This window comes from Gymnoscopelus microlampas (assembly GCF_963454915.1).
Source record: "Gymnoscopelus microlampas genome assembly, chromosome: 9".
In the NCBI taxonomy this organism is placed as follows: Eukaryota; Metazoa; Chordata; class Actinopteri; order Myctophiformes; family Myctophidae; genus Gymnoscopelus; species Gymnoscopelus microlampas.
This window is the reverse complement of record NC_139946.1, coordinates 42,441,791-42,469,013: the sequence shown is the minus strand read 5'-3', so window position 1 is coordinate 42,469,013 and position 27,223 is coordinate 42,441,791. Positions and strand designations below refer to the sequence as shown.

At 41.3% G+C, this 27,223-nt stretch overlaps 1 protein-coding gene across 1 annotated transcript in view; it reads right to left on the bottom strand.

Annotated features, from left to right (window-relative positions):
• Positions 1–1,140: 1,140 nt before the first annotated feature.
• LOC311051846 (carboxyl-terminal PDZ ligand of neuronal nitric oxide synthase protein-like) overlaps positions 1,141–27,223 on the bottom strand; it is a 229,191-nt gene continuing 203,108 nt past the window's right edge. Inside the window, exons 11-13 of the mRNA XM_084066511.1 lie at positions 14,708–14,904; positions 11,951–12,066; positions 1,141–1,896 (exon numbers count right to left, since the gene is read on the bottom strand). Coding sequence (XP_083922637.1) covers positions 1,233–1,896; positions 11,951–12,066; positions 14,708–14,904 — 977 coding nt within the window. The 3' untranslated portion in view covers positions 1,141–1,232. The remainder of the gene's footprint in view (positions 1,897–11,950; positions 12,067–14,707; positions 14,905–27,223) is intronic.

Genomic DNA, 27,223 nt, shown 5'->3' with positions numbered 1-27,223 from the left:
AATACCATTCTGTTTGAATTCAATATCTGGTCAGGGTTGTGTGTGTGACAGATATGCAGAATCACGTTTTACCCATTTTACAAATAAAATTACTAGATTAATAAAACATCATGGAGCACTTAATTTAAGTGTTCGTCAAAAATCATCATGAAGGCATTCTGTACTGTAATATCCATACTACATGTTATCAAACAAAATCAACTAGCTTCATAAAATGACATGATATGTCAATGAGAAATGCTCTATTAACTAACATTAGAATCCATTATATCTGTATTATAAAAGTATTACCAAGATTCCCACTTAGCATGAGTTGGAATGAACACATTTTCCCCCATAGTGTTTTTTTCATGCATCGTGAGTGCAGGTCACTATGTACTTGTTTGGGCAAGAGACGTGTCTTTGTGTCAGACTTGTTTTATCATCCTAAGAGATGCTTGATAGATAGTAGAGATGATGGTGAGAGTCTGATCACCTGTGATATGTTATACAGCCTACTGGATGAAGCCCACAGATCCTGACCCTGCCCTGCTTGAAGGTATGCTTTTAAGATTCATTTTTCACATTGAGATCGTCCAAGCAACTCGATCCACTCCATTTTTTCAGACTAAAAGTCAAAAGGCAGTGACATATAACCTTTCTGCTGGGCGGGCTGAGGTCAACAGAGTTCAACGAACTCTCTCTCTGCTTAGCTCCAGAAAAGGGCAAAATAAAAATACAATTTCAAATCATCTATTTATGGTGCATTTGGATTATCTTTGAAGACTCTTCAACAGCCTCGTTAGTGGAAGAAAAACAGAGCTAAATCAGATACATTTTCATTCCCAATTAACCCATTAAGACCGGGAACGCATCTGCGTCATTTTTTTGATTTCTTTGGCTATTCAAAAATAACAGATATAGCTCATAGCGCATATTTTTGAAAAAATATTGAACATTTGTGCAAATCTTTGAATTTTTTAAATATGATGTTCCAGGGACCCCCCCAGAAGCAAAGATTTCAGTTATATATATCTATCTATCTATCTATCTATCTATCTATCTATCTATCTATATATATATATATATATATATATATATATATATATACTCAAAGTTTGCACACATTTTCACGATTTTTCAAAAATAGCAGATCTACAAGCTCGTAGATCCACTATTTTTTAATAGCCAAAGAAATAATAAAATGACCCAGATGCGTTCCCGGATTGAATGGGTTAAGGTCGTCGACCTCCTCACTCGAACGACAACAAGTCCGGGTGGGGTTCCGCCTCCTCGGCATTATTCAGCCCCAAGCCCCTCCTGCAGAGGGCGCCGTTCTCCAGCAGCCCCTCCTCGCTCAGGCTGATGCGGTGGGGGGCTTTCCCGGAGCGAGGGGTGGAAGCCAGCCTGGCCTCGCCGCAGGGCTTATTGGCTCTGGGCTCCGGCAGAGGGTCTTTGTGTATGACGTCCGGTACCGAGAGCTGGAGCTGGGTGTGATGATGGCTCTCCACGTCTCCCTCGTTCCTCCTCTCCTCCGCCTCCTCCTCCTCACCTCCCGAGCCCCGAGACCCTCCGTCCACCTTCCCGTTGCTCTCGGCCGTCTCGTCCGGCGGGGAGACGAGCTCCTCCATCCCTCCGTTCTCCTCCCCCTCCGCGCCGTCCCCCTTTTCGCCTGCGCCACGCGGCCCGCACGGTCCGCTCGGCAGGGTGTGGTCCTCCTTGCCGATGAGGGGCGTCTTGTCTTGCGGGGAGGAGACAAAAGAGGAGGAGGAGGAGTCGGGCGGCGTCTCGGGGGAGGCGACCACGGGGTCCGAGGAGATCATCATGTCCTGGGTGGTCTTCAGGGCGCGGGGGAGGCGCTTCTTCACCGTCGGGGGAGGGGGGTCCAGCCGAGGGAAGGAGTCCAGGGAGTTGTGGCTGAATATTAGAAGAGCGGTGTGGGGTGGGGGTGAGATGGAGAGATGAGTTGTCAATTATCATTACTAGCTATATTATGAATTCCAGAAGCCGATAGATAGCACACAGCAGACAGACAATAGAGCAGGGACCCTGATATTAGCTTGAACAGCAAGGCCCTGACTTATGGATAAAACATGTCAGGTTGACAGTGAGATGACAAATATGGAGCCAGGCTGAGTTAGGCTAAAATATGACATTATCATATTAATTTGACTGGTTAGATCTATAAATCTGTGTGTTGTTATTTCTGTGGTTGCTGAAGTGCTGAGCTTAAAATGTACAAGAAATATCAAAGCAAGTCAAAGCGTTGTGTCAGTATAAAATAATTCTCAAGTTCTTCATTTGGAAAAAGTGTTATGGGCATAAAAGGGGCACAGAAAGACAGATACAGAGATCTCCATACATGCACAATTGCGTTATAATGCAATGACATCACACTGTCATCATCACAAACTATGTGATTGTCCTTTAAATGACGTGTCAAATAAAGAAAGCAACATTTAGAAACTTTTAGTGTGACTAATATTCTATCAACTAACCCCGGATAATTACGGTGGTTGGTAACATTGTTTGACGGTGGTGCTGCTGGTGTGTAAAATGTTGCAGTGGGCGGTACATCTGAGAGAACAACCAAAGGTCGGTCATGCTGCTGCTGTTGCAGTAGGACACAAGGTGTACTGCTTCGGAGGGGAAAAAAACAGTAATCTGATTGAAGTCCACATCTTTAACACAGTGTCTTTACGCTGGTTAAAGTTGCTCCCAGTGACAACTAGAAGAGGAAAATGTCCCCGTAATGTCCCCTGGAGTCGCTGGGGCCACACAGCTGTGCTCATAGGAGATGTTATCTACATCTGGGGCGGGTTTGGATACTGTGACTGGCTCTATGCATTTGATGTCAACACCCACAGATGGTTCTTGCCCAGGGTTTCTGGGACGGTTCCACAGGCAAGTTGGGGCCATTCAGCCTGTGTTTTGGGGAAGGTCATGTATATCTATGGAGGATACCGGCATAGTTCTACCTCACGCACTAATGACATCCACATGTTGGACACCACTACAAGGGTCTGGTCTTTCATTGACACCAGAGGCACACCAGGACCTCTTTCAGTATATCACTCTGCCACCATCATTGGGACAAAGATGTTTGTATTTGGGGGCATAGGGTACATGAACCAATTCAACAACTTAAGAGTGTTTGACACGGAGATAAACTGCTGGCTGAGCACACCTTCTTCACCTTTTCTTCCAGAAAGTCGCTACGGTAATTCAGCCTTTGCCTACGATGGAGAGCTGTACATATTTGGTGGCGAAACGAACGAAACCTTCGTTAATGATCTGTGGAAATTCAACCCAGAGACTTTCTGGAAGAAGGTTGAGCCCAACGGGAAAGGCCCTTGTCCAAACTCTAGTATGAGCTGTTGCATTGTGGGATATCGTGTAATCTTCTTTGGAGGATACAAAGGATACAAAGGAGACAGGTACACACTCGATGACCTCTACATCTTAGATTTGAATCCAAGTTTGAAGATGCTGTGCAAGCTAGCAGTAATTCAGTACGGTCTTGAGCAGTCAGAACTCCCACATGACATCAGGTGGGAACTGGCAGCCATGACTAAAAACACTAGCCTGGCATAGCCAGACTAATATCAATGCATATAGATATTAGTCTGGAGTCTCTGTTTGGAACCTGCATTTCAAAGGGACGGATTAAAAAAAAAAGAGTCTGGTGATAAACCCGTCCCATATTTGCATACTGGTTCCTGATTGGTGCACCACAACTTCGGGGCCAGTGAAATCCAATCACAACCGAGTGAGGCCAGACTAATCTGCCGAGGGCTATTATTTTTGTCTGGTTTTCAGGATAAAAAAAACACTTGAAAGGTTCACATGCTCAGTGGAGCACACATCTCTGCCAGGAAGTGCAAACGGTCTATAACGTCAGTCGTCTATGACATATCAATGACGTATGACTCCATAATTGTTTCAGCCAGATTCAACCGACATTGACTTCCATAATAAAAGTAAGGTTAAATATGTCATAAAATATATAAAACAGATTTTTGGGGGAAAAAAACATGTATGTGTAGGAGGGTACTTCTGTGGCCCAGCAGCATGCACAAAAAAAAGGATTAAAGACAAAGAAAAATTGTGCCAATTGCTCCAGCGGTTTGTGAGATCAGGCACGGACACAAAACGGGTATAACCTTCCCCTTTGTCATCGGCCTGGCAGAGATTTAAAAAAAAAGAGAATAATAATAATAATAAACATTTAAAACTTCTTTTATTCACACTCGCTTTAACAATTATTATAACTAGAAGTTAAAATAATTGATAAAATACATCTACTTTATCGAAGGCTACTTAAATACTTAATAAATGAAACTGCTCATTTTACATTGTTAACCAGTAATTTAAGGTTATACTGGATTGTTATGGCAGGCTGGGTGGTTGTTGATTTTTTTTTTTGTCAATGTGATCAGGGCAAGACGGTTGTGTCCCACTGTTGTAGAGTAATATGCTGAATTGCTCATATAGATCATCAGTGACAGTAACTTTTGTATGAATATTGTTCATGTTTGTGGAGTTATTTTTGAGCGGTGTAGCCGCTCCTATAAGTGGGATTGGGAATTCGTTTTTCCCTGTACTGTGATTGGCTGACTCTATTCACACCCTTTTCGCCGTACCGTGATTGGCTGACTCTATTCAGACCCTTTGCTTTGATTGGCTAGCGAGACGCATGATGAAATAATAACACACTTCAAAAAAATCCTTTTTTTTTTAAAAAGTGAGCTTCCATCACTGTGATGACCACTGTTTCTAAATAACACCGCTCACTTCACACTGGGTGTGATTTTTTTCAGTATAACCCTCAATTCATAGTGTTATTGTCTCCGCCAGAGGTGGAGAGTATGTTTTAGTTCCCGTCACGCTGTGTGTGTCCCCCCCCCTAGCCAAGCTAACATTGGTCAAGCTTCACGTGACACGTGACAATATGTTGTCACCAATGCTTTTGATTGGCTAGCGAGACGCATGACGAAATAAAATCCTATAAATAGGTGTGTCACTTCCAAAAAACATTTATGTTTTTGGAAGAGAGGTAACATTGGTCAAGCTAACGGGATCAAGCTAAATTTGGTCAAGTGACACGTGACAATATGTAATATAAATAGGTAAGACAGGATTAATCAGGAAGAGTACTGGCGGAGACCTGTGCTCCGAGGAGCACATTTTCTAGTTTAAAATGAGATATTTCCTCTAAATCTGGGTAGAAATGTAAAAAAAAGGACATCATCCGGCCGGCGCCAGCAATAGGTGCCCTTTTGAAATTCCAGCCCCTGCCTCTCCAAATCCCTCTGCACGTCTCTGAGGGGGAGGGGCTGCCGGCAGTAGATCTTTAAGGCAACAACCGTCGACGCGCGAGGTGTTGTTAGCATGTAGATCTGTTGTCCAAGGCTGGTGATCATTTTGACGTTGCACTACATGCGGAAGTGATTTGCATATGTATTGGGGCATAATGCATTTCATATTAATTGTACATCATACAAGTACAGTAACGGTATGGGAAGCAGCTGTTGCTACAGGCAGAATATTGAGGATTTTTTGGGGAAAGTGTGGAGTTAGTTTGGCCATGTGTCTGCTTGGAGACTGGCACCATACATACATTCGTGTACACTCCATGAGCGTGCTTGTCAATTAATGTGGCAAGATGCTCGTCTTCTTTTTGTGGACAATGAGTGAAACCGTGTTTACAAAAAATAATGACCGTCCGTGTTTACTCAGGCTGATCCCCAGATTGACAGCAAATTACCTTTTGGTAATCACCATAGCGCTAACAGAGTTGTTCTGATTACTTCTGCAAGAGCTTTTTCTCCCAGAGGTGACAGGCAAACAATACACAAAACACAAACCCATTTTAGCTCGCTATAAGCATTCTATCCGGGCTTCATGAGGGGTTTATATTATCCCATTAAGACCGGGGAAATCATCTGTCATTTTAGATTTTAACCACTTTAACCATTATTATATACTTTGGGCTATTCAAAAATAGCAGATCTACAAGCTCATAGCGCGGCACCGAGTGCCGTGCTATGAGCTTGTATATCTGCTATTTTTGAAAAATCATGAACATTTGCGCAAATCTTTGAATAATATATATATTTTTAAAGCGAACATTTGTAACTCAAATTTTTGCTTCTGGGGGTCCTTGGAACTAAATATTTGGAGATGGGGGTCCGCTGCCAAATACATATAGTTTGACATGAAAAAGTTTGAGAACCACTGATATTAATAGCAACAAAAGTGTTTCAGAAAACTGTTAGGATTTAGAAGACATTTGTAGAATCGGCCTCAATGGGTTATAGTGCAAGTAAATAGTTAATTCTTATTAGCTGGAAGGGGCGTGTAGATTCATTTACAGATTACCACGCAAGTAACAAAGTATCACCATTCTAAACCATGTGGCTATTACAAGCTCTCCGCTGAGCTATCAGCTAATCCACAAATACTCTGTTTGACCCTGCACGGCTGTAGATACATAAAATTACAGTAATTTTCTTCTGCTGAGTGAACATCTTGGCAGCATTAAAATATAGCTGACAAAACAGTTTGATGTTTTAGTTTGGGAATTGGGATTACCTGCAAAGTATAGCCAACGCAGCCAACCTAAGCTAGCAGAACATTTTTAACATCGGTCGGTGGCCTACCATTCAAGCACAGTTGCCAATAAAGGCAATTGCCAAGTAAGGTTGTTGCCACTAATTACTTTATCTAATTTCCCAAAGAAATGTTTATTCTTCTCACTAATTTGTTTTATCTTTGGCAAGCAGCCATGATGTAGAGGAGATAACACATGGAAATGACAAATAAAACCATCCCTGCAGGGGGAAACCCCACAAATGATCAGACTGCATGTCACTTTTGATTTTCCCAAACCCGATACAATGATTCAATCCGGGAACGCATCTGTGTCATTTTAGATTTCTTTGGCTATTAAAAAATAGCAGATATACAAGCTCATGAGCTTGTAGATCTGCTATTTTTGAAAAATCGCTAAAATTTGTGCAAATCTTTGAATATATATCTACAGATATTAACTGTTACAAAGTCTATGCTTTCCCGGATAGAAAAGGTTAATGGTTTTGTTTTATTGTTTTTTCCCTTACTGTGTGTTTAACCACTTAAACCCCATATTTTGACCAGGGCCTCCGAGGGTCCCCTCCTTTTCTCCCTCTAGCTACACCACATTTCTGGCAGATCTACTGCACAAGCTCACACAATGCATTGCAACGCATTGTGAGCTTGCAGATCTACTATTTTTTTGCTGAATGTTCACCACGCAGAATAGGGATGCTATAGGGTTTCATGTAAGCACATATTGTAATGAGCACTGTATCAAAGCCCATTACACTTAACTGCTGTAGCATTTATCTCACCAAAAAATAGTTATTATAGTCACACACAGACACAGTACACATTAGCAGATTGAGGAGCAGCTTTGCTAAATTGCACCAACAGGTACCCCCCACCCCCCTCTCAAAAATATTTTGTGCCAGGGATTTTTCAAAAATAGCAGATCTAGAAGCTCTTTTTACGTTTTTTAAATCGGTCTAAATGGGTTAAATACAACCTTATTTTTGTCTTCAGCTAGAGAGCAATCAGATCAATGTTTTTCTGAAGCAGAACTGCTCTCCATGTAAAGGCAAAGGACACAATGGTGTGTGTGTGTGTGTGTGTGTGTGTGTGTGTGTGTGTGTGTGTGTGTGTGTGGTAGAGCAGTAGAAGAGAGAAACAGTGTATATGTACAGTAAGTAATGAACACAGAGGTTTAAGTGAAAGCCAATTCCATTTAATCTGAGAGTTCCGAGAGTTAAAGTGAATTAACATTTAATTTGATTTCCGACTTCCAACAAAGTCAGCCTTGTTTTATCCGTGATCATTAATTGAAAAAACATGTTTAGGAACACATTGCCTTTAATTATTCACATTTGCTGGAGACCTCCTGGAACCCCTCTGAAGGACCCCTGGGGGTCCCCGGAAAGCACTTTGAGAACCACTGTTCTAAAGCGCCTAAACGGAAGTACAGGAAGTACAGAGAGCTACAGGAAGTCCGGTAGGCTGGAAAACATGCAGTGGTGGAAAGTACATTTTAGGTATTTGAGATGTAGTGGAGTAGAAGTAAAAGTATTGGAAATTGGAAATACTCAAGTAAAGTACAGAGGAAAATATTGTACTTTTAATCCACTGCAGTTGAAAACTTTAGTAACTAGTTACTTTGTAGATTTTGATTATTATTACAAAACATACATTAACCACTTCAACCCTATATACATTTTGGCCATTTGAACAATGCGTCACAATGCGACGCATTGTGAGCTTGTAGATCTGCTATTTTATTTAATTATAAGATTTTCATACATTTGAAAACTTGAAATTGGACATTCTGCACAATGAGTACCGTACTTTTACTTTTGGTACTTTAAGTACATTTTGATACCAATACTTTTGTACTTTTACTCAAGTAAATCTTGAATTCCGGACTTTTACCTTTAACAGAGTATTTCTAAATTGCAGTATTGATACTTTTAAGTACTTAAGTACTTTTTCCACCACTGAAAACATGTAGGCCTATACTTCCGGGTAGACGTGTTTGGCCGTAGTTCTTTTGGCAGTCTTAATCTCCTCGTGAGGTGGAGATAAAAGTGGAAACGGGGTTAGAGTGATATTACTAGCAACTCCAATAAATAACGTCATCACTGGTTTATTGCACCTATAACATTTGGGCTCAAACAGCCTTTTTTATAGCGTCTTGACACATCAAGATGTGACTGTTATGGATGCAATAAACCAGTCATATGTAATTCTCTGATTAGTTTTTTGGATGTGTTTCTAATTTCTCTCTTCTTTTTTTTTTTTTTTTACTATTAGACAGTCTTTTTTTGGACTTGGCACTACACCTCCAGAAGCATTTAGTTGAGTCACACTCTACTAAAAACTCAATTTATACTACAATTATCTCTCCTCAATATGTTGCTCACCGAAAAGAACAGATTGCACCAAGTTGTTATTTTCAGTGGGTGTGTGGCTAAGAATAAATCAGGCTTTACACCTCCAAAAAACATCTCTTGATTTATGAATAGTCAGTTATATTAAGCCTTTTCAACCACTCTCCTTTTCAGTGTTTTTTTTTTGCAATGCTCTGCTGCAATGCATTCATCAAGTTACACACATTCACACTCAGTGGTGGAAAGCAACTAATCTGCTTCATTACATCTCAGAGGCAAATAGTGTACTCTTACTCCACTACAATTATTTGACAACTTTAGTTACAACTGTAGATTTTGTATATTTTGATTATTATTACAAAACATACATTACCCACTTCAGCCCTATATACATTTCGGCCATTTGAAAATAGCCGATCTACAAGCTCACAATGCGTCGCGTTGTGACGCATTGTGAGCTTGTAGATCTGCTATTTTCAAAGGATTTTTATACATTCTATACATTTGAAAACTTGTGAAATGGGACATTGTGCAACATGAGTACTTTTACTTTTGGTACTTTAAGTACATTTTGATACCAATACTTTTGTACCTTTACTCAAGTACATTTTGAATTCCGGACTTTTACTTGTGACAGAGTATTTCTATATTGCAGTATTGATACTTTTACTTAAGTACACTTGAGTACTTTTTCCACCACTGTTCACACTTGAGATATAACCATTAGAACCACAGTCAGCAAACCCATGGTCACTGATCACTGATCAGCTCCCCTGTCACATTTGATTAACTGCCTTGCTCAAGGGCACCTTAGCAGTAGTGGCTGATTTGCCCAGCAATGGGGAATCATAATGGCGACATTCTGTCAGTTACAATCTATCATTTTAGTTTATTTTAGATTATTTCGATCCACATCAACATAATCAAAACATAACACACTGTAATTCACTACTTCATTCTGTTAGATCGAAAAGGCATAGGCAGAAGCTCATAGCTTATTTATGCCTATCCTTCATACATATTGTTTTAAGTTATTCAAAGTTACAAAGTTCATATTGTATGACCACTCAAAAATGATCCGCATTTACATTCAAAACTACTTAATTAGTTTGTATTAATCAAACAAAAAATATGTTTCAATATTTACATTCATGACTTCATACTTACCCACACCATCACATATATGTGAAAGTGTGTGTAAGATATACACCCGAATGCGCGCATATACCCATATACAGTACGCACATTCAAATACACTTTCCGTATATATACAGACGTCAATACTGCCACATCCTCAATCCAGCAATTAACTTCTTTTTTTTTTGCGGACATTAGTAACTCAAATCTTTGCCTCTGGGGGTCCCTGGAACTAAATATTTTACAAATGTTGGCTATAAAAAATATATATTCCAAGATTTGCACTAATTTTCAAGATTTTTGAATAGCCAAAGAAATCTAAAAATGACACATAGATGCGTTCCCGGTCTTAATGGGTTAACCTCGTTCCCAGTCATCATTATCTCATCTCACGAGGAGCAAAGCTTGGAAAAAACTAACTACAGTAGGGCAGGACTTCCATTGTATGTACTTTTTTTCCGACCAATCACTTTATCACAAAGTGTTTTTTTTCATGACCTGGGAATGTGAACAGATCTGCACAGCATCAATGTCACTTCCTTTAGGGCGGTACTTCCTCTACTTCCGCTTAAGACACTTTCAAGAAGCAGATCTCATCCAGCCTATTATCATGGTTCTTTCTTTGTTTCTCCCTGCCAATGGCCACATAATGCCCACAATATTTATTTCCAAAAAACAAAGTATACAAAATATGTATTCATTTGAGTAAACATGTAAACTACAGCGCTATGATAATCAATATTATTCATGTTAATATTGATGTAGCTCCATATCTCATGAAGTCACTCACTGCTTTGAGAGAGGCAGAGTGTGTGTGTGTGTGTGTGTGTGCGTGTGTGTGTGTGTGTGTGTGTGTGTGCGTGTGCGTGTGCGTGTGCGTGTGCGTGTGCGTGTGCGTGTTTATGTGTGTGTGTGTGTGTGTGTGTGTGTGTGTGTGTGTGTGTGTGTGTGTGTGTGTGTGTGTGTGTGTGTGTGTTAGAGATAGCATGCACCTTTGACCTTAGCCTAGAGGAGGCCTTTATGGTTACCAAGGTCATTAAATACCAACCACTCCTACATACCATCTCAGAGCTGGGTTATAGGTGCAGACTATTTGGTTTTATATTCAGCAGCCTGGGACATACCCACAGACTGGTTGTTAGAGGGCTTCAACAACTGGGGATGCCCAAAAAGGAGGCAAAAAGGCTGGCAAAGTATTGTGCTGTCTCTGCTATAATTGGCAGGTCGCCATATATGGCGGGAGACGCTGTTACTTATACCCATAGAGCAGTGGTTCTCAAACCTTTTCATGTCAAGGATCCCCAAATTGACACTTATTAGCCCGCGGACCCCCATTTGAAAAGATAAGCCAGGGACCCCCATAAGAGAAGATTTTTACGGCTCTAGCAGTGATTCTCAATCATTGTAATTTAAGGACCCCCCAGTTTGACATGCATTAGGCTACGGACCCCCATTTAATGGCATTTCTATCTCTGGGACCCCATTTCATATTGTAAGATCAATATTAATTTAATATGAGAGAGTGTACAAATGTGTACAAATGGAACCAAATGGACCCGTTAGGGTCCATTTGGTTCCATTTGTACACTCTCAGAGTTACAGACCCATAAGGGTCCATTTGGTTCCTATAAATCATTTACAGTAGCTGGGGACCCCCTGGTATCCCCTCAAGTACCCCTAGGGGTCCCCGGACCCCACTTTGAGAACCAATGCCATAGAGTACTGAGTGACTTGCCTATTGTTTCATGAAAACATATGCCATGATTTTGTGAATGTAACCGTACTGCACCTATAATATTTATGTCCCTGCATGTATTCTCCTTTATGTGTGTGTGTGTGTGTGTGTGTGTGTGTGTGTGTGTGTGTGTGTGTACCTGTTGGCAGTAGTAGTCTGGTTATTGGTCCATACTGCCCCGACGTTCTTGTTGACCTCGGTAACACCGATGTCTCCATGGTGACTTGGCTCTTTCCTCCTCAACAGGTCGTTGACCTGGGGGGCCGCAGTAGAGAGAGGTTATCAACGTTAAGCTGAGAGAACATGGTAAAAAGGCAAGGGTAGTGTACTTTCATTCCTCATTAATTACATCACGCCATAGAGAATACTCATTTCTGATTAGCCGGAGGTTTTTCTAAGTTAATATTCATAATAGAAATGGTGCCGGTTTTAATGGTTACTTAGGCTAATGGGTTTCAATATAATGGATTTCAAGATGACTTTTGACCTTTTGGGGGGGACATAAAATGTATTGTGTGTGCGTGTGTGTGCGTGCGTGTGTGTGCGTGTGTCTGTGTGTGGTCAGCTACCCAGTTCTAGGTCATTATTATTACGACTTCTTCCATTTGCTGCAGTAGTAAGTAGGGGTGGGACGATATATCGCGATATATCGCGATATATCGATACTTTATCCCGCGATAAATAATCGATATTAATTTTGAAAAAATCGATATTAAAAAAAAAATAGTGATACGTTGTTTTTCCAACTCTGTATTTGTGTAATGATGATTTTTAACTGTTTGGTGCTATTTTATGTGTTTATGAATTGAATACAAGGACTATCGTGATATATCGTTGGTAAAATTTCTTGCAATATATAACGAATATCGTGATTTCGCAATATAACGAATCTTGTCGAATATCGTGATATATATTGTTATCGTGGGCCTAATATCGTGATATATATCGTATCGTGAGGTACCCATATCGTCCCACCCCTAGTAGTAAGGTAACGTTTGTTCCAAAGTTGATCAAAAATAATGCCAACGCAATGATTAAATTCAAAGACTGCACTGCCCCAAAATATGAATAAATGATTCGTTTTGATTCTTGGTAAGAGGCCATATGGTATAAAGAGGTATAATCAAAGGTATAATCAACTTCAGCCGTGCCGTTATCTGAAGATAATGCAGTCTGTGGAGGCAACGTCTCCCTGCGCCTCACATTACAGGGTTATTAGCCTCCACATTATGCATTATTATCCAATATAACCACACAGCTTGCTGTTGATTATCCCTTACGGCACATATTACACAAACATTTCCTAGTGGAAGTGTGCAATGGACCTCCGTTTATGAGTGGGAGTGTGTCCACTCCACAGTGAGATGGTATTGTACAGAAGGTTACTGTACTGCATAGCAAAGACATGTTGTTATAAAATGGCAAATGCCAATGAATCCTTTTAACTCATTGACTGCCACACTACAGTGTACACTCGTCATTTGGACCGAGGCTCACACTGCATTTGACGAGCGTGTGGTGTTTTCAATGGTTAGGGGGCGTATGATGGGATGATGATGATCACGTGATCACAACAAAATGGAGCTGGTTTGGTATTGTAGGATTTATAAAAATCTATTCTTCTCTGCTTTCTGTTGCTTTTTGGCAAAAACAAGCTACATTCAACTGCCCACAACTATGGAATGGATAATCCAGCGGCACAATTTATTTTCTCTTTTTCTACGAGCCCCCAACGTCTTTTAAAATGATCAGCGGGTAGATCGTTGTGAAGTCTAATATTCTATGATTTTTTCAAAGCTTAGTGAAAATGGTCAATGAGTTAAAGTCGTATTAGGCAGGTAAAAAAAAAAAAACGATTTTTAGCAGCCAGAAAGCGGAAGTGTTTCAAAAAGCGTTTTTTTGTTGTTTTATACTATCTGCGGATCGTTTCTCTTAGCCAGTGGAGCTTTAGTTATCGTGAGCTGTGTTTTCTTTTGCTGTCATTTTTCCATCTTCAAATCCTATAATTCCATAAAAAACATTGCAAAATTCCTTTTAGTTACTGCTTGGTAGTTGGTCGCGGGAAAGAAGCCCACTTTCTTTTCTTTTTTTTTCTTTTTTAAATTTTATCCCACGATTTTGTAACCCTATTTTTTACACCAGTGCCAATTGTCTATGTAATCCTGGGCACTACCTTCCCTCTGCCAACCTAGGGAGGCCAGGGCCGAGCTCATGCCTCCTTCAATGCATGAGAGCCAACTGACCTTCTTGTCACCTGACAGGGGAGAGTTTCCCTGGTTGGACGTAGCGCGTGGAAGGAACACGTTATTCCAACCAGTTCCCTTCCCCTCCATCAGGCGCCCCGGCTGGCCAGGGGGAGGCAGTATAGTGACCAGGATTACTACATGTTTTCGTGAGGGTACCTACCCTAGGAGACACGGGGAGAACATGCAAACTCCACACAGAAAGGCCCTTTCGCCAACCCCACCTAGGGTATGGGCACTGATGACGCAGAGGAGAGAACACACCACCAGCGCCCACAGCGTCCCCTGCGGGAATCGAACCCAGGACCTTCTAGCTGTGAGGCGACAGCACTACCGACTGTGCCACTGTGCCCCCTCGCCCATGTCCACTTTCAATAGAAAATATGTTTATAAAAGGCTTTCGGGGGTGAAATTCATGGAGTGGGTGTTGTGAAACATTTGCCACTCACAAAAAATATACAATTTAACTTTCGTTTTTTTTTTAAAGTTACCTAGTATTACTTTAAGTGAAGTGTTAAAATTAAATGTATTTTCTCCTTCCAGTATGTAGGTTTGTGTCAACCTACATACTGCATATATCAGAATGTACAATATGAAAGCATAATACAAGGTATAGAGTTGTATGATCTGTTGCTGCTGGTGTGGGGGCTAACCTTCGCCCCAACAGCCTTGCCCAGGTTAAGGGCATTCTTCAGCCTTTGCTGGCCTCCAGAGGACAAGGAGTCCACGGAGTTGTTGCCCACACTGGGGTAAGTGGATCCTGGGGAGCGGCGGGACAACGGCTGGCCCAGCCTGGAGGTCTGAGGACTCTGCTGCTGAGCGATGGAATTCTCGAACATACTCTGATCAACTGGGATGAGTGAAAGAGAGAGAGCGAGAGAGAGAGAGAGAGAGAGGAGGAGGAGTAAGGACGGACAATGAGGGACAGAAGGGGTGGACAAGGAGGAAGGGATGAGGGGGAGGGATGGAAGGGACAGGGGATGGAAGGATTAGTGAATACATTCAGCCACAAAAATGCAGACATCTCTCTTTTGCCACACACACATTGAAGCACAGGGCTTAATCCGTTAAAACTGGGAATGCTGTGTCATTTTAGATTTATTTGGCTATTCAAAAATAGCAGCGAGTGCCGCGCTACAGTATGAGCTTGCAGATCTGCTATTTTTGAAAAATCATGGAGGTCCCTGGAACAAAATATTTTACAAATGTTCGCTTTAAAAAATACATCTATCAAATCTAAAATGACACAGATGCGTTCCCGGATTGAATGGGTTAAGATAAACATTAAAACACATACCAAAATGAAACACACAAACACAATGTTTACAGGAAGAACCAAATGCACGACAGAACCATGCTTTCATCTTCCTGTGTCTGTCTACAGCTCTGTACAACAACACTTGCTGTCACATCGTCACAGAATATGGATAATTGGGGTTTCATGACAGGAATGCACAGAAGATAACAATATGGAATCCAAATGACATAAAATGCCACAACCAATGTCGAGTACTATATGCATTACAGAGTAATGAATAAGTCATGACATGTATACAGTAGCAATGCACGCACACATGCACATAAGAAAGCAGCAACGCAACCAATAACAAATAAAAGCTGAACTAGAGCAGTGTTGCCAGATGGGAAAAGAACTATTATCGTACCGGAGGCTTAAAATGATCATATTTGAAAGAAAACTATCGTACAAAGCCAAAAAAGATAAATCACAGGCGTAAATTTGTCATTTCACAAAAGAAGTGCGTATTTATTCAAGAAACAACCTTGTTTGAGACTCCTACAAGATAAAAACGCATCACATATGCTGCGTGGAAGCAGGCAACCTCCTGGACCTTACACAAATAAAGCCTGAAACTGGACTAGAAAGTGTTTTTAATGCCTCCAAGTACAGATCTAGGGACTGATTTACTGACTTATTTTGAAAAGCCAAACCAGGGAAACACACTTTTTTTGAATATGGCAAAATTATCTGATTTAAAAAAAAATATTGATCGTACATCGTACAGAGGGGAACATTATAGTTCAAATACGATAATTATCGTACATCTGGCAACACTGAACTGGACAAAAAATGCAGTGTGGAAAAAGAGCGGGAACAGAAAAGAGGAAGTCGGGGTGATTGTCAAACCACACGAGAAGACGAAGCGTCTTACCTCTTGAAGAGAGACATTTCTCGGAAAGCATTTTGAGCAAGACATAAAAAGCGCCTTAAGGTTTAAGCACAGTTTATTTCTGGACTTTATTTCGTCATTAGAACAAAGGGCAGTCACAAGACGTGCATTTCAATGGAACGGTATACATTGTACAGCGATTCTCAAGCTGTTCTCGATCAGGGCCCACTTAAAAACGGGTTTTTGGCCCACCCATCTGACCAATGGAACCAACAATAAGTTCCTGTTTATTTGTGTCACAATGAAAACTCTTGTAAAGAAACATGTATATTAATGTTATATTATTATTCAAATCTTAAGTGTTTTTACCAATTACTTAGGGGCCCACTTTCAGTATCCTCTGTGAGGATACCCACAGGTTTGAGAATCACTAATGGGGTTTCACTATTAATTCGGAATCATAATTAGAGCCTGACCGATATATCGTTTGGCTGATATATCGCCATTATGTTACACTTTTTGGATAATGGGCATGTCATTTTCCTAAAATAACAGGTTTACAAGCTCACAAATCACACTCATACATTGTGAGCTTGTACACCGGCTGTGTTTTTTATATATTTTTTTGAATAGGGCTTCGTGCTTAACTCATTGAGTGCCATTAACGTGTTTCATGCGTTTTACCGCTATGGCGCAACGTGCCAATGACGTGTTTGACGTGTTTTTGAAAAAAAAAAGTAAAAAAACATGTTCAGAACCCAAGATATACTTATCTGAAGATTTGTAGCTCCATCCACTCCTTGTTTAACTTATAACTAAAAAAGGCTGTATCTCGCTTCCTAAGCACTTTTTTTTTACTTTGAAAAAAACTATGGCACTGGGACAACATAGCCAGAAATAATTCTGGCACTCGGTGAGTTAAATACAATAATTTTAGTTTAATCAAATGTACGTTTTTCAAATAGATTTCAAGATTTCACCGTCTTTTTTTTTTTTTTTTACAAAACATTGATAATCAGTGGTCTATAGGACTCTCCAAAAGCAGGATCGACATCGATCCCAAAAAAATCTGGCATTGGTCCGACCGTCCGAATGGGCTCTAATTAAAATGCCAGGCACATTCTAGACCGGAACACACTCATCCACTGATGAGCTGTTTCCACACCATTGGACAAATGCAGCAGAACTGTATAATAGCCTCTATGAGGAGACAAGTCAGGGGTGGTAATGACTATGAGCACAGCCCCGAGCAATAACCCGGAGAGATTCCTCCTGGTCGGGTAAATGGAAGGGAAAGAATCTCCAATGTTAATCAGCGGGAGGTGCGGAAGCCAGCAAAAAATGGGTAACCTTGACTCCCCTTTAATCCATTTAGATCGGGAACGCAAAGTTATTTGTAAGATTTCTTTGGCTATTCAAAAAATAGCAGATATACAAGCTCATAGCGGTGCCGCGCTATAGATGCCGCTATAGATGCCGCTATAGATCTGCTATTTTTCTTTTTTATCGTGAAAGTTTGTGCGAATCTTTGAATATAGTAGTAGTTTTTGGAAAAAAAAAACGTATGTTGCTATAATCAGTGGTTCTCAAACTTTTTCATGTCAAGGACCCCCAAAATTATATGTATTTGGCCGCGGACCCCCCCATCTCAAATGATTTAGTTCCAGGGACCCCCAGAAGCAAATATCTGAGTTAAGAATGTATATATTCAAAGATTTGCACACGTTTTAACGATAAAAAAAAGAAAATAGCAGATCTACAAGCTCGTAGCGTGGCACTCGGTGCCGCGCTGTGAGCTTGTATATCTGCTGTTTTTGAATAGCTAAAGAAATCTAAAAATGACACAGATGCTTTCCCGGTCTCAATGGATTAACACACTGTAAATATCCCACTAACTGCCCCACCCTTGAGATCTACAAACCATATTAAAGCTCAAGGCCCACGGAAATGGGTCCCATAGAATCAACATCATAAAGGGGGGTTATAAGAGAGAGAGATTTAGAAGAGAGGGAAGGAGGGAAAAGGGAGATATATGTAGGGGGAGAGGGAGAGAGACAACGCAACAGAGAAAGCAATATACTGTAGACTCATAAAAGCCAGAGCAGAACTTACATCAAGTACTTGTATGAGAAGAGAGAGGTAGGAAAAGAAGGCAGAGAGACATGCAACAAGTATACTTCTTTTTTTTCCCAATAATTTTTATCCCTCGATTTTGTAACCCTTTTTTCACCCGGTGCCAATTTGCAAAGTGATCCTGGGCACTACACTCCCCCCACCAGCCTAGGGAGGCCAGGGCTCAGGGCTCATGCCTCCTTCAATGCATGAGAGCCAACTGACCTTCTTGTCACCTGACAGGGGAGAGTTTCCCTGGTTAGACGTAGCGCGTGGCAGGAACACGTTATTCCAACCAGTTCCCTTCCCCTCCATCAGGCGCCCCGGCTGACCAGGGGGAGGCAGTATAGTGACCAGGATTAGTACATGTTTTTGTGAGGGTATTAACTACCCTAGGAGACACGGGGAGAACATGCAAACTCCACACAGAGTAGGCCCTTTCGCCAACCCCACCTAGGGTATGGGCGCTGGTGACGCGGAGGAGAAGACACACCCCCAGTGCCCACAGCGGCGGGAATCGAACCCAGGACCTTCTAGCTGTGAGGCGACAGTGCTACTGACTGCGCCACCGTGCCCAACAACAAGTATACTTCTATAAAGACAATTTGTGTCAACGTGTATGTATGTCAGCGTGTGTGATGGTGGCTTTTATGCAAGTAGTCAGTAGACAAATATACATTTGAGGCCTTATGATTCATTATTGGAAAAAAAAATCTATTGTGCTTCAAGGTGCAATCGTTTTCTCATATGAATCATGTCAAAATCTCTTATTTCACTGAGTGGACTTGTAAAATATTCATAGAGATCCCTGTCCAATAATAGGCATGTCCCTTCCCGATTCAACTCACAATGGTACAGAAGTAATGGACAGACTTTGTAATCTAATATAAAAGCGGTTGTCCTGTGAAGGGAATTTCAATGACACAAAGAAACCCTTCTAGGTAAGAAATGTGCCTTCAAAAATGCATGACTCCAAAATGCTCAATGTCTTTTCAGTGCCAAGGAACTGTTCCCTGAACTTTTTCCCCCATAAAACGATGCGTTTGCGGCGGGCACGGCACGAGTGATTTCTAACAACTGGAAACCAGCCCAGACCTCTGTGCTCAAATACATACAAGATGTGATTTATCACCCCAATTTATGTCCATTCCCTTCCTGGACAGCCATGTAAGGGCACTTTTAATCTTCCTGCTCCCTCTCCATTACCTTCATCCACGTGCATAGAGGCAGGTATCTCATGCAAGGCTATTAACCCATTAAGACCTGAAGCCGATTCTACGAATGTCTTCTAAATCCCAACAGTTTTCTGTAAAACGTATGTTTCTATATCAGTGGTTCTCAAACATTTTCACGTCAAGGACCCCCAAAATGATAGGTATTTGGCCGTGGACCCCCATCTCAAAATATTTTGTTCCAGGGACCCCCAGATGCAAAAATTTGAGTTACAAATGTTCGCTTTAAAAATATATATATTCAAAGATTTGCACACATTTTCAAGTTTTTTCAAAAATAGCAGATCTACAAGCTCATAGCGCGGCACTCGGTGCCGCGCTATGAGCTTGTAGATCTGCTATTTTTGAATAGCCAACGTGTAAAATAATGCATTTTAGCTCAAATAAAAGAATTACACAGACACGTTCCAGGTCTTAAAGGGTTAATAGTAGGCTACTCCAACACTATACAATTTCCATACAGATGTACAAAACCGTTCCGTATGCAGCAGTTGTTCTCAAACATTTTCATGTCAAGGATGTGTTTGGCCGCAGACCTCCCCATCTGAACATATTTTGTGCCAGGGACCCCCATAAGAGAAAATCTCTATTTTAGTTGCAATTACCTCTCTCCATCGGAAGAGGGAGACAATGGACATAAATCTTAAGGAATTGTAGACAAGTTTCAGGTACGTTTTCACGTTACTACAGAAACCGCTGACACCATGATGCTCTGTATGATGAAACACATCAACATTATTTGCTGGAACATCTGTGATTTTGACAGCTAATTTAAAGAAATAGCAGTAATCTAAATATAATGTCTAAAGCCACAAGGACCAGATGGTATTGTTTCTGCTCTGCACTGTCATGAATCTCCATCACAACATGCAGCTGTTCAGCATGGTCAAAACTGAGACAGTATTACTGGAATCAGAAAACACCCATCATGCTAAACCTGACATTACTGTACAGTCGGTAACTCCAGTTACTGTACTAGGTTTTTAAGTTGTAATAGATTTATTTTTTTGTTAGTTCATTAGTTATTACCGATGGGAAAAAAAGAGAAAGGTTAAAAAAATGAATCATCGTAATTAAGTTTTAATCACAGTGAATAATAATGCTAAAGAGCTCTTCATTTCACAGATCTCTGGAGGCCTGTTTGTATAATCCTTGAAGAGGCTGTGCTACAAGCACAGCTCGGTGTGTGTGTGTGTGTGTGTGTGTGCATATCTATGTTTTCTTTTAATTACGAGAAATGCCTTGGGGATTCCAGCTGTAATGATTATAGCTCATTAACACTGAAATTAGTCTTTTCCTTTCATCAGACCTACCGAGGATAAAGCATATATGGATATAGACGACAATGTGAGCAGCAATTAACATTTCACAAAAGACAGTCCGTGTCGAAAAGCAAGGTTGGGAAGGTTATTTTACATATTTAGAATTCATTACCAAATCCACTGAGTATAATTTACTGCAGAATTTTATTTCTAGCTTTATTAGAATATGGACTTGATATTCATTTGATTTTCATAATTTAAAGATTTATGAAATGATTTTCATGACTTTTCTCCTTTAATTCCAGTAGTTTTTTTATGTTATCAGATTAATGTACTCGTCTTGTAACCCTGTCAATCATTCACAGTAATGAGTAATGAGGAAAGATAGGTGAGCAAAATGTAAAAGTGGGGAATAAAAAGCGGCCATTTATTGAGTTTAAGGCAGAGTGCAGTTACATTTTCCCAGGGTGCAATTTTTACTGAATAAGCTGAGGCGGTAATCAATGACTACTTCTCGAGCTGTTCCAACTAACAATGAATTGGAGCAGCACCCCATTCGGATGCTATCAATGCATTGAATGGGAGATCATCACGTTTTATCAGACCATTGAATGGGCGAAGTAGGCGACAAACTGACCTACCCCGTGATTTATCAGACCATTCATTGGGTGTTATGAAGACATACTGACCTACCGACGGAGATGAATTAACCCATTAACACTTAACCTGCTTGAATTATTTCAGATTTTTTGCTGTTGTCTGCCAGAGATTTTTCATTGAAAATAAAAAAGTACTCAGGAGCCGAGATACAGAATTTTTAAGTTTTAAGTTAACAAGGAAGTGGATAGGAGTCTAGATCTTCGAAAAATCATATCTCCTTGGTCTTTGGGTCAAATAAAAATTAAAAAAACGCATTTATGCGTTATTGGCAGGCAAGTGATGGACTCAATATAATGCATATATGCGTTATTGGCAGGGAATGAGTTAACACATTCCCTGCCAGAGGTCTTTTATTTTTTTACTTCCCCCACTGCCAATGTTAAAAACGAAAAATCACACCCTGTGTGAAGGTAGCGGTGCCTTTGATACATTTTGTCATCGATATGTGTTTATAATGTGTTTATAGCCATGTGTCACGTGAAGCTTGACCAATCACTTTGTTGACGGGTCTGACCAATCAGAGCGTTGACGGGTCTGACCAATCAGAGCGTTGACGGGTCTGACCAATCAGAGCGTTGACGGTGAACACGGACAAAGTCAGGTATAGAGCAGGATCCGCTCTATACCTAAAGCTATACCTAAAGGTATAGAGCGGCTAGCGCCGCTAAAAACACAGGAGCCGAGATACAGGATTTTAAAGTAATAAGTTAACCAAGGAGTGAATGGAGCTAGAAATCTTTGGATGGCTATATCTCTGGTTCTGTGTGGATAAATTGAAAATTGAAAAAAATAAAAATAAATACAAATTCCCCCCAACAACGGTTATACTCGTGGCTGGCAGGTAACGGGGTATTTTTTCAACAACGGTTATACTCGTTGTTGGGAGGTAATGTGTTAATGGGTTAAAAAGTTCAGTTTCGGTTTCAGTTTCGGTTTAGGACCATGACGGAGGCGCGCAGTCTCAAGCGAACTGGAGCCACGTGAGGGACCACCGAGCGAGCGAGTTGCCGTCCCGAACGTTGCGACGTTCGCGTGAGCCTACTCAGCGGCGTTGGAGTTATGTACCGATAGGCACAGAATCGTAAATCATGTTGAGGGGACTGCTCTGCCTCCGAGTAGGTCAGTAGCTCCTGATTACGCCCAATGAATGGTCTGATAAATCACGGGGTAGGTCAGCATGTCGCCTACTCGCCCATTCAATGGTCTGATAAAACGTGATGATCTCCCATTCAATCCGGTGATAGGAGCTGTTCAGTTGGCTTTGATAGTACCGAGAGTGATTTTTGGAGAGACACAGTGTAGGTTCTGGAACTCTTCTATAAAACACAACTTGGTATCAACAAACACACTGGTTTTTAGCATTCTATCTAAGACATTATTATGTGAACTCTGTTTTGACGTGGAATCCGTGTATTTTTTTCATTTTTTTTTCAAAGTTGAATTGAAATATAATTTTAAAGACTTTAACAAAATAATGAAAACATGAAGTTGTGTAAACTGTTATTTAATTTCCAATGCATTTACTATGAACAGTTGACCTACTGCATTCAGACGATGCTGTACAATGTTATATCAATGACAAAGATACAGTAGAGTAGACAGCCATCCCCTTCACTACAACATAAAAAGGTCAAATACAGCTTTGACTTGAAATATTCATAAACCTTGAAATTCTGTGAATGGTGTAACAAAATCAGAAAGTACATTTGAGTACATGTTTTTTATTCCAATTGAGACCAAATGCACAATTCCTCAGCCCTTAAACTTAATTTTAGTTTTAGTTTTTGCAAGGTGAGTTGTAGCGATGTTGTAGAGATACACAGTAAAATCCTGCGTGTTAATTTAAGAGAGTACAAATGGAACAGTAATAGTCCATCTAGTTGCATTTGTACATGCTCAGTTACAAATGGATATATTAACACTGAGGATTTTGGGATGTGTTCATGGCGAGAAGGGGTTACTTGAGGCGGGGTGGTACAGAGCCTTTGTTTGAGCTGCACGCACGCCCGTGAGAGTGTGTCTTCCTCGCGTATCGATCAAAAACAACCATTCTCACCTCTTACCAATGCTTACAAAAGCTGCCGGGTGTCAACAGCGTGAACTAACATAGGAATGACCCTGGCTAGATGCATATCAATTGTCCATTGTGTGACCTGCTAAGTACTAGTCTGTAGGTGTAGGTCAGTGGTTCTCAAACTTTTTCATGTCAAGGACCCCCAAATTGACACTTATTAGCCCGGGGACCCCCATTTGAAAAGATACGCCCAGGACCCCCATAAGAGAAGTTTTTTTAAGGCTCTAGCAGGGATTTTCAACCATTTTAATTTCAAGGACCCCCGGTTTTACATGCATTATGCTGAGGACCCCATTTAATGACATTTATACCTCTGGGACCCCACTTATATTGTAAATTTGATGTTAATTTGACTCTGAGAGTGTACAAATGCAACCAAATGGACCCGTTAGGGTCCATTTGGTTGCATTTGTACACTCTCAGAGTTACAGACCCATAAGGGTCCATTTGGTTCCTAACTATCATTTAGCTGGGGAACCCCCTCAAGTACCCCTGGGGGTCCCCGGACCCCACTTTGAGAACCAACGGTGTAGGTGACATCAGGTAAATGTATATATGAATGTAACACTGAAGTGTCCCCATTATGCAGAAAAATAAATAGAATAACATTCAATAAATATTGTGGGGTTAATAAACAGGCCTACATATTAAAGAGGTTATTTCAATCAGCGATCGCTCGCGTGCAACAAGTGTATGCGCGAGCGTGTGCACGTGCGCGGGACGTATCGCTCCACTAGTAAACTAATTCCACGGTTCACCACTGATGACGAGTGAACTAGCAGAGTTGTTAGCAACCTGTCGGAGTAACACAAGAAGATTTGAGTTCGAGTAGATGATCAGGTGCTACTATGAAGTAGCAAATTAATATTTAACCCATTCACTCCGGGAACGCAATATAGCTGTGTCATTTTAGATGTCTTTGGCTATTCAAAAGTAGCAGATCTACAAGCTCATAGTGCGGCACCGAGTGCTGCGCTACAAGCTTGTAGGTCTGCTATATATATATATTTTTTTTTAATCGTGAACATTCGTCTAAATCTTTGAATATATGTTTTTAAAGCAATTTCTTTTTACTAAAATCTTTGTTTCTGGAGATTCAACATGTCTTCTAAATCCTAACAGTTTTTTTTTTAAAACTTAGGCCCAAAATTATATGTATTTGTTCGGACCCCCCCCCCCCCCCATCTCAAAATATTTTGTTCAAAATTCCAAATGGTTAAAAGTTTTGTATGCCATTTTGTAATCTATTGGGCATTTGTCCTCCTTTATCACAGTGAGGAATAGCGATTAATCACGATCAAGTTGAACTATTAATTTCCTCTCTCAGAGAGCATGTCTGTGACTTTAACTCGACTCCGACAGAGAGTCAGTGTGAGGCTGGTAATTAGCTTGGCAACATGGATCAAAGTGCCAATCCCCCAAACTTTTGTAACTTTGTTCTTAGCTGAGGGTAACCCACTTCTGTCACAGAGATGAAGCACACACAGAGCGCACACACACACACACACATCCACAGGGCAGCCAGCACACACACCCACATGCACGCAACTATACGCCAACACACTATCCCTTGACACTCTTGTCCACAGAAAATAACAATAACAATGAGATGAAAGCAGCTGTGATTGGGAGTCCCAGACGGCAGTGGCCTCACAGATAATGTTGTCTCAGAGAGTAATGGATAGATGAACACATCAGGAGATGAGTGATGTACTGATGTACCCCCCCGCTAACCCCCCCACGCTCACAAACACACACAACCATTATCACTGGTGTGTTCAATTATGGCTCTCCACTTATAGAGGGCGTCAGTGCGTGCATGTGTAATATCTGACAACTGCATAATGGATGATGAGATCCAATACTCCCTGAAAACAAACCTAAACATCATATGGTCAGAGCAGCAACCTCAACCTCCACACCAAAGTACGCATTTAAAGAGCAGCTTTCATCTTTGGATTCTCTACTTGCAGGGGTCTTCAACATTTTCAGGCCAAGGACCCCCTGGCTGAGAGAGAGAGAGATGAAGCAGGGACCCTCTCTATATTGTATAAAATTGTGTTTCAGATTAAACCTTTTTTTTTTTACTTGGTCTGCTCTTTTTTCCCCTCTACACCTATACCTCTTTCCCAAAAATAGCCGATCTACAAGCTCACAACGCCTGGCAGCGCGAGGCGTTGTGAGCTTGTAGATCGGCTATTTTTGGCTAAAGTTCTCCTCAGAAAAAGGGATGCTGGAGTTCAAGTGGTTACGGTAAAAAAATAAAAACATATCACACAAATATTTGGCGGACCCCCTGTAGTAACTCTGAGGACCCCCTAGGGGTCCCGGACCCCCTGTTGAAGACCCCTGCTCTACTGTATGAATGTGAGGCACAGACCATCTACACTACAGGCACCATCTCAGAAGCCTGGAGAACCTTCCATGTCAGATGCCGCCCAGAAGGATCCTCGGCATCGCTTGGAAGGACAGGGCGCCACACACACACACAGAGGTGCTGGAAAGGACTGGCAGCTGTTAGCGTGGAGTCTACCCTGAACCACCGTCAACTCCGGTGGTTGGGGGGCATGCGTTATTCGCATGCCCAGCCAGACACTCCCGCGAAAAAAAGGTCCTCTACAGCCAGGTGCACCTTAATCAATGCACTGTTGGTGCGCAGACGAAGTCCCTTGCTTGCTGCCGCAACCTCTGGTGCTCTCAATTCTCACTGGGAGTGAATTTAATGGAAAATCTGCGCACAGAACACTGCATGGCAAAGCGTGCAAAGAGGCATGCTCACAACGCCACCCGTCCCACTTTTATATCCCCGGTTTGCAACTGTGGATCCAGGATCAGACTATTCAGCCACCAAAAGACTCACAAATAGTATAAGATGGTCATCATCATCGAATATGACGGACAAGCTAGTGTGTGTGCACGCGTGCACACACGCACGGGCAACTCACGCAACAAACATGCGCACGCGCGCGCACACACACACACACACACACACACACACACACACACACACACACACACACACACACACACACATACACACACGGCAGGGCATCCATCAATATTTCAGACAGGCTCATTATAGCTTGAATGATTTAAGTGGGGGGGCTTTGGTGCAGACAGTGGAGCAGAGACAGTCTCACAGTATTTGAGGCAAATGCAAAATGCTTTCGATGGTCTGATGAGACACACCACGAGACACGATTAACGGAAAGCCTTCTTCACCAAGTTTTCCTGTTTCTCATTAAGTGACTGTATTGCCTGATTAGTTTGGGAGCCGGTGTCGTGCACCTTAAATAGCAGATCCGCAAGCTCACAACGCATTGTTCTGCAACGCGTTGAGTGCTTGTAGATTGGCTATTTTTGGTGTCTGAAAACCCACGCGCAGCTATGTATAACTCGGGCACATCGGTCGCTGATTTATTTTCTGTGGGATGAGGTGTCGAGTCAAACTAAGCACTGCATCATGTGGCGCTATTTTTACTTCACCACCATTGCCGCCAACATTTTAAGAGTTTGTTTATGTATTGTTTCAAAGCATTTCGTGTTTTAATGAAGCACAGAGGGAGTCGGGAGACTCGGGACAAACTGGGTACACAGTAAATCTTCAGTGTTGATTTAATTTTGAGAATGGACCAAAATAGTCCATTCAGTTACATTTGTAGACATGGTGCGCTGCCAGCAAGTTCACAATGAGAACAGA